General features: G+C 39.6%; 1 protein-coding gene across 1 annotated transcript in view; it reads left to right on the top strand.

Moving 5' to 3' along the window:
* The first annotated feature begins 5,772 nt into the window (after positions 1-5,772).
* Positions 5,773-9,250, top strand: part of LOC122058271 — a 15,932-nt gene continuing 12,454 nt past the window's right edge. Inside the window, exons 1-2 of the mRNA XM_042620881.1 lie at positions 5,773-6,754; positions 7,830-7,914. Of these exons, the coding sequence (XP_042476815.1) occupies positions 5,864-6,754; positions 7,830-7,877 (939 nt within the window). The 5' untranslated portion in view covers positions 5,773-5,863 and the 3' untranslated portion in view covers positions 7,878-7,914. The remainder of the gene's footprint in view (positions 6,755-7,829; positions 7,915-9,250) is intronic.

Raw genomic sequence — 9,250 nt, 5'->3', positions numbered from 1 at the left:
CACTATACAAAGGCACATGTCCAAGTATAGACACCTCTCTGAATACATACAGACCTGTCTATGTGTGGACACCTCTATGAACCGAACCCCCACATCCATATGACAAAGGAGAATGAGTCTCTAAAGGGTTTGCACCCTTAAGTAATAAGCCTATATATATATATATATATATATACACTTCCACTCCTTTACTTCCAACGTGAGACTAAATAACTTATCCTAAAAGGAAAAGTCTTTGGCTTTTGCTTTTGTGTTTTGAATTTTTCATTCAAAACTTTCCTTCAACACTTTTGAGCTCAAGACCCAAAAGTTTAAGTGAAAGTAAAAGTAAAAATTAAAAACAAGGAGACATGTCACAATTTTGAAACTTTATTTTATAATATAAATTAGGAAAAGGAATATGAATGTTAGTAGAATACCTAGGTATCAGGTACATTAGCGAGATTTTAAATGTAGGATTTGAGAGAAACGTTAGACAGAGAGAAAATTTCCAAACCTTCAATCCACAGTTGTTACACCTTATCTCTCCTCTAATTCTATCTCCACCCTCGGTAGCCACGCCAGAACATTGCCACGCTGACGTTCTTCCCTCTGCAATTGTTCTATCTCTACCCTCGGTCTAACAATTCAAGCCATGCCAGAACTTTGCCACGCCGGCATTCTTTCCCCTACAATTGTTCTATGAGGTCTAACAATTCAAGCCACACCCGAAGCAACGTTCATAGGGTTTCGATTGTCTTTGGGATCATCCAATGCTCCCCTGTGCAATTGTTCAATGATGGTCTAACGATTCAAGCCACCTTGGAAACCGATGCTTTAAGTCCATTAAATCGATTGAGAAAGTTTCCTTCCCCTTCCTCAGGTAACCATCACCCCTAGTCACCCTCCCTTCCCTCTCCTCTCACGGTCATACTGCGGTTCCCAAAACCCTCCACCCCCAATAGCACCGCCATTTCTCTCTCAATCTGGTGTTAATAGGGCTAATCGATTCTTCCAATGAGCTCACCGACAAGCCCAGATCTGTCAAAACCAATCAAAGATTTATTTATTTATTTTTAAGAAAAAAGGATTTCTGCCCCATCGCAAGATCCCAGCTTTTACTTTGTTTTGGTTCTCTATTTTGGACATCAAATGCGGTTCTCTTCGAAACTTTCACTATCTTATTGTGGGTATAGTCCGCTCGTAGTCCCTTTTCCCAATCTCAGGGAGAGATTCAGATAAAACCGATGGGAGTGGGAGTGGGAGTCGGAGACGGAGAAAGCGAGGGAGAAGAAGAGGAAGTGGAAGCGTAGAGCGGCAGTAGTGGGCAACTTAGGTAGGACAACAGATATAAATGAATGAGATCAATTATGTTTCATCTAACGGTCCATAATTGCTAGTATACCTGATACCTAGGTTTCTTGTTAGCATTCCTGTCCTTTTCCCTATAAATTAATACTTATATTAGTAATACACTCCACATCATTAAAAAAAAAAAAAGTGTAAGATTCATTACATGGCCATTAATTCTGATATGCACAATGCCTTTGATTGAATTGACAGGGAAGTTTCTTCTTAATACTATGAAATGCTTAGGTTTTGATATAGGATCCTTATAAGTGGTTCTCCCTCAAATATCATTACCTCTCCTTGAGGATTGTGTCAAGGAGACCACATTAGCCTCTATGTTTCCTTAATTAAGACTAAACTCTATTAGGGTCAAAAGAAGAGGTCCTAGGGTCTCCTATATGTTCTTTGCTAATGATGGCAATTTTTTTCATGCAAGGCCACGGGCCACCCCTAAGGATGCTCAGGAAATTAGTGGTATCATTTCCCTCTATGGTAGTGTTTTAGGTCAAATAATCAATCATTAAAAATTCAACAAGAACGCTCCAAAGCATGTGAAATCTAATGTTTTAGATATTGTCAACATTAAATGTGTTTCCTCATCTGGCAATTATCTTGGTCTCCCTTCTGACATTAGTCGGTTTAAATTAAAAAATTCTCTTACATTGTCGATAGGATAAGAGATAGAATGCAAGATTGGAAAGAAATACTTCTTTCATATGCAAGAAAAGAGAATCTTATTAAGTTCAGCCGTTTTTTCCATCCCTAGTCGCTGAATATATTTGTTTTTGCTATCCCTTGTCTCTTAATGTCTTGTTTCATTTTGCCAAAGAGTAACACAAATGAGATTAATCGCATCCAAAGATAATTCTGGTGGGGCCAAGTCAAGAATGAGAAAGAAAAAAAAATCTCATGTGTTAGTTGGAACTTCATGAATAAGAGTAAAAGTGAAAGAGGGTTAGGTTTTAGAGATCTTCATCATTTTAATTTTGCTCTCTTTTTTCTAAACAAACTTGGCAATTATTGGTTAATCCTAATTCCATTTGGGCCAAATGCATGAAAGCTTGCTACTTTCATAATTTTTCCTGTCTTACATGCTCATGTTCCTAGAAAAAGCTTCCTTTGGTTAGAAAAGTGTCATGGTTGAGGTGATTGTTTTCTTTAAGGGTTTAGAAAAATTATTGACAGTGGCTCAACAATCAAAATTTGGTTCGATCCTTGGGTTTCTTTCACTCTAAGACTCGAGAATCTCATATCCCAAACCTACTCATCGTAATATTGAATTTGTTGCTGATCTCATTGAAGCTTTTAAAATATTGCTTTTGAGGTGGCAAAAATTCCATTGAGCTCCACTATTTTTCTATGATTGTTGGTTCTAGATCTTTAATAAAAATGGAGTCTTTTCAGTCAAGACAAATTACTAGGGGTGTCAATCGGTCGGGTCGGGTCGGGTCGGGTCGATCTCGATCGGGCCTAATCGGGCCTGACGGTGTGAAATCCTTGCACCGTGAAATACCCGTTTACTTAAACGGGCATGGGTTTTGGGGGGCACGGTACGATTTCTAATTGGGCCGACTGATGTCAAGCTTTAATCGGGCTAGCTTAAACGGGCCTTATAAGGGCTATGAGCCTATTTAATTCTAAACGGGCTCTAAACGGGCCTACTCTAAAATCAGTTTTTAAGCGGATTAAATGGAGGACAACATTCACAATTGACAATTCCAAAACCATATCCTGCAATTAACAAGGGGCTTCTAAGTTTTATCAAGTGATTAGTAGTTTCACAATCAATCTAACAATTTCAGTTGGAAGCCCAGGTTTATGGTAATGACTAGACCTTCATTGATAACTTGAATTTAAATGTTCACCATTATTCTGATCAACGAATTCATAACTGAATTTGAGATATAGACAAGAAAATCTTAGGGACAGCTCTATACAACTGCCAAGTGCACAAAATTAGTAGACAAGACAAGCAAAAAACCTTGACTTTGCCAGAGTAGTTATGGTCCCTTACTAACCCATTCCCAATACAGGTCTGACTGAAATTTGACTGAAAATGCACATTGGTTTGGTAACATATCCATATAAGGTCGGGCTTTCTTCCTACCAAGTAATCAGGATTCCTTCCTACCAAGTAATTGGGCTTCCTTATTGTTAGGACAGCAGCACACCTCTAGATAGCTCATATTAGCCCATATCCCCTGGGACCAACTAGATGATGAATCTCACAGAATACTTGTCTTCACTTAGAAAATGTTCATCTCTTGATCTTCAGGATTAACAATTGAACCCTAGTGCTGCAGGGAAAGAAAAATTTTGATAAAGTCTACCTAAATAATGCATAAATAGAAGACAAAATGAAAAAAATCCTAGGATCATGGGGATCATTTTGAATAGAAATACCTTATCAGAACCAGAAAGAGTCTGAGAGACAAGAGAGAGAAGCTTGAGGGTAGCGGCTTCTTTGATTTTAACAAAACAGCAAAAGCAGCAAGGGTAGGCGAGGGTAGGAACCAGCATCTTTGAGCCTCTTTGAGCAATGGCTTCTTTGAGCCTCTTTGATTTTATCAGAACTAGAGAGAATCTGAGAGACAAAAAATAAAAAATAAAAAAAATACCTTATATCAGAACAAACAATGGCTTCTTTGATTTTCTCAGAATCAGAGAGTCTTAGACAGTAAAAAAAAAAAAAAAAGAAAAAAAAAGAAATACCTTACCTCTTACGAAGGAAACCAGAGTTTGAAAAGAGGGTAGTGGCACCTAGAGGGAAGCGGCTACCAGCGACACTTATAAGGAAGAGGGTAGCTACTAGCAGCGACGATTAGAGGGAAGAGCGCACCGACGACCAGCAACTACCAACGGCATGCAGCAACTAGATGGAAGAAGGCATCGATGACCAGCGGCGACCAACGGCATGCGTACTAGAGGGAAGAGGGAGGCGGCTTTGGTGAGTGACTTCCAAGGTTCTAGACTTCCAGTAGTTCTTTAGGCATTTAGGGTTTTTTCCCATATGAAATTACTATTTAGTCATAGCTATTCCATGTTCAATTTAAGCATTTCTAAAGGGGGTTGGATCGGTCGGGCTAATTGAGTTGGTTCTATCGGGCTACTTAAGTGAGTTGGGCCGGTTGGGCGCTCGACGGGCTACTACTCTGCACCGTGAAAGCCCATTTAATAAATGGGCCGGGCTTAAGCCCAACACATTTATTAAACGGGCCGATTCAGGTTGGGCCTTAAGTGGGTCAGGCTGGGTCTGGCCTACTAGTGCGGGTTCAGGATTGACACCCCTACAAATTATACCATATGTCTAAGTTATCATCTCCTTCCTGTTCAATATCAAATAGACCGAACCTTCTCCCATCTTGCACTTGGAAATCTATTTGGAATTTAGATATGCTACCCAAAATTAAATCTTTTATTTAGAATTTTATTTAATTGATTGGCTCAAAAGAAGATTTGAACTCATGACCTATTAATTGTGAGGTACAAAGAGTCTCTTATGATGCTTTAGCTATAAACTCCAACATGGTTGAGAGGAATTAAATCTCTAGCCTTTTTGTCTATGTTGTAATGAACCTAATGAAACAGTTTCATATGCTCTTTTATCTTGCAACCATACTAAGTACCCTGGTTTGGATCACATTTTTGCCTTTGACCCTTCATGTCTTACCATACATATGTAGAACGTGAAGTCTTGGTTTGAGGTTTCCTGTAATAGAGATTGCAGAAAAGTAAATTTAATATTGCTCTCTCTCGGGAAGTATGGTGCACAAGAAATAGGAAGGTTTTTAAACATGTTTCAACTAATCCAAATGAAACTTTATTCTTGGCTAATATGATGGTGCAGGAATTGGTGGCTGCCTCCATTAACTACCTTTCTTCCATCAACAATCCCTCCTAGCGAATCTCTTTTAGGATTAGTCCCATACAAGGATATTTTAAAAAAATTTTGATGGTACCTTTGTCGAAGGATTAGTTGTTGGTTATGGTGCCCTCATCCAAGATGATCATAGGTACTTCTTGATTAGTGTTACTCTAAAAGATATTCCTAGATTTGCCTTCTTTTCTTGACCATTGCTTTGGTTAGCAGTACATCTCAGTCTTATCCCAACTAAATGGGGTCGGCTAAAAGAACAATTCAGTGCACGAGGGTCCTGCTACTGCAGGGTCTCAAAGGGAGAAAGTGTACGCAGCGTTACCCCCTGCTTAGCAGAAGAGACTGTTTCCAAGATTTAAACCTGTGACCATTGCTGTGGTCCTAATACATAATTCCCTCTACCAAAAAAAAAAAAGTTCTTGAGTTGGGTTGATACATTTCAACCCATTAAACCGAAGTAGGACAATTTGGGCCCATTGAGTTGTTGAGCCAAATTGGGCTTACCCTAATCTGGCCCATGAGACTCTACCAGTTACTAGTTTACACTACACCATCAGCACGGCTTCCTTCTTGAATTGAATCCTGAGGCTTCCCATTTTCTCTCTCTCTCTCTTTCCCCCACCAAGCACCGCGTGCCTCTGCTCTGAGGGGGCGGCCATGAACTGCCCTCCGTTACAGAAGATCGCCATATCAGGGCCCACACTCACCTCCATAATCCAACGTTTCGACTCCTCAAATGGAGACGTGGACGGCCTCCTCTTTGGCCACTTCTCTGACCTCACCCCTTCCGATCTGCCGGCCGACGACGGACCCGACTTATCATCGTCTTGCTCAGACTTGCCCACTGTCGTCGCCACCATCACAAGCTTCTTCTGTTCCGGCACTGTCAATAGTTTCTACGACTCAGTGGGTCGTCTAGACCTTAATGCTCTCCGCCGATTTAACGGTGACGGAGTACCGCCCCAGTCCTTGATCGGCTGGTTCGTGGGGAGGCGCAGAACCCCTTTACGGCCCTCCATGAGAGAATCCTCAGTCACGGCCTCTCTCTCCAACAAAGCCCTTAACTTGGTTTCCCCTGACGATCCACTCTCTTCTAGTCTCAGTTTTCCTCCTTGCGTCTTCATCGTCTTCTCGACCCCCTTATCCGATCAATTGATTCACACCCATGAGTACCGAGCCTTCCAGTTTCGTCAATCAGCTGGTGTCTTCGAGCCCAAATCAATGGATGTCGTCAATATTGGACCTTTGTTTCGGGGACATTACAGTGCGTTTTCACCTAGCTCGTCCTTCCCATGGTTGCCTTGTGGATTGAGCCATCCGGAGGACAAGAGAAGCGAGAGCTTAAATCAGATGAGACGGACATCGAAAGAGCAGCAAGGTATGGATTTATGTGCTGAAGGGTTCGAGGGCGCGAGGTTGAGTCGTTTGATGGGTTCGGAGGCTACCAACTATACTTCCGACTTGGAGGGTTTGTACGGAAAAATGCTTGCGAAGCTCGAGGGACTGGCACGCCTTGTCGAGCAGAGTTCGGCTAGGGTCCTTGAACAGGTATGTTGGGTGAATAATTTGGAGAGATTTTCCTTCTTTTATTTTTAACAAACGTTCTTGAATTGGCTTGGTCTTTTTCTGTGCCTCTATTCATGATCCAATTTTGAAATTTTGATTAAAACTGCTTACTACACGACCATTCATTTCTTAAAACATTGTCATATATATCTACAAGCATTTGACTTAAAAGGAAATAGGGAGGGGGTGATGAAAGTATCATTTTGCTCTTAAAGTTCTTTTCTGGATGCCTGAGGTACTATTTTGGTTGGAACCTAATATGGATAAGCCTTGAAGTTGATTGCTGTTGATGATTGTTTTGTCTCATTATTGAATCCTAATTTTCGAACTGTGAATGATTTAACAATTACATTGATCTTTTGGGCCATATTCTGTAAAATATGGCAAATTAAGTTGGTCTTTACAAAGGGGAAAGTATATATGTGTGTATGGGAAATTAAGTTGGTCTTAACAAAGGGGGAGCGAATAACAAACTGGAACTAACAAATCAAAGGATCCGAAAAGAATGTTCACTTTGAAACAAATTCTTGATGTTGAAACAACGCATTACTCGGCTTATTGATGTTGGAACAACACATTACTTGGCTATGTGAAGGTTGTAGTGGCACAGCGATCATTGGTTCTCTGGTGATTGCGAATCTACTTATCCTTTTCCTGATTTCTAACTGGGCCATTATTATTGTTATTGTTGTTGCTTTCTTCGTAAAATTTTGTAACATTTCAAAGACAACATAATTATGTAGAGGTTGTTTAATAGAATGTATAGAATCAATCATCGACTGAGTTTTTGGTGTAAACCACATTGCCTTACCAATAAGGCTATAATGTGGCTTTGCTACTTTATCTTTATGCTGGTTACTTATCTCTTCATTCTCTCTGTTGTGCTCCTTCCTCCATGTTATTTAGATTGTAAGTAACAAATATATATATATATATATATATATATTTATGCAAGATCCCTGAATATTTTGATTGGGTTTTTCATCTTAATACTAGAAAAAAATAATAATAAATGGTTTAATAACAGAAGCTCCCATTTACTTCCAATGTTTGACAGGAAAACCGAAATGTAAAGTTAAGGTTGAAAGTTGCGGGCTTGGAATAATATTTGGATGCTGATATGACCATTTTTGTTGTGTCAGGTAATATTTTCATCACACCATTTTAGTAAGTTGGTGGTTATATTGTACCTCATTTGTATGCTTGCAATTGTCATCTCACTCTAACCCCCCCCCCCCCCCAAAAAAAAAAAAAAGTCATCTCACTTTATCTAATCTCTGCTTTTGTAATTGAAGAAAAAAAATTACATGAATAGTCTCCGTGTTAAAATGTAACTGGCTGAATCCAGCATAAGCTTTTAAGTTCTCTCCTTAAAGAAATTAACTAGCAGAATTCTCTTTCTGGAGATGATATAATCTGGTTTCATATTGTAGACTGGAGGATATGTCTTCTTGATTATCCGGGTTAGCTCACAACTTACAATACCAGTTGGACTTAATCCACATGAACTTTCCTTATGTGGTTCTTGATTGGACTCAGAATAGTGTACCTGGCTTTATATCAGGTTGGATTAGAGTAAAGGCCCTGCGCAACCCAATTCTATCTAAAGTCAAATACTTGTTTCTGGTTTAAATTCTGTGTGGATTTGAATATATGATTGAATGGAAAACATTGAAATAAAAATGGGCTTGTTTGTAGAAGCCTTAAGGAGGTTTTGTGTTACACCTTTATGATTAAAATGCTACACATTTATTCTATTACACCCAAATTGACTCATCCTGACTCCCTTAATTTGATCCCCACTTGGCTTGGTTAGTCTTCGGTTTTGTTCTTGATAAGCCCAAGAGAGTGCAGAAGCAACCTAATCGAAAAGGACTTGAACTGAACCCAAGGGCACTTCAAATATCATTTCTCACTCCACTGGATGTACCGACAATCTCCCAAAGAACTCCATGTAATAATTCCACATGGTTGCTGCCACATCACACTTCAGAAATAATGAGCTTGCTGTCTACTCTTGCTCAAATATATTGGCTGGAAGTTTGATCCCGCGTCTTTTAAATTGATTCATGTTCACAATCTGTGTAGGGACAGAACTATATGTTCTGAAAGTTCTAAACCAACTGAATGTTTTAAGTACAAATTTCATATCATGGTCCCTCAGTCTGATGTGGAGTTTCAGGGCAGCTTGAAGTTATTTTTGGATGACTAAATATATTTTTTTTGGGTAGAAGATGACTAAATATCATTAACAAGAGGACAAAGAGAAAATACAGCCCCGAGGGAAAAGAAATGAAAAACAACCTCAAAAGCAAAACACAAACAACCTAGGGTGGGGAGGGTGCAAGATGGAGATGGGCAAGCCCTAGGCAACAACAATGAGCATATTCCTTGGGGAGTCCCTAACATGGTGATTTTTTTTTTTGGGGACCAAGATGCAGGAAATGAAAAACAAGCTCAAAAGCAAAACACAAACAA

The sequence above is a fragment of the Macadamia integrifolia genome, chromosome 12 (genome assembly GCF_013358625.1).
Source record: "Macadamia integrifolia cultivar HAES 741 chromosome 12, SCU_Mint_v3, whole genome shotgun sequence".
Lineage (NCBI taxonomy): Eukaryota > Viridiplantae > Streptophyta > Magnoliopsida > Proteales > Proteaceae > Macadamia > Macadamia integrifolia.
This window is presented reverse-complemented; position numbering and strand designations above follow the sequence as displayed.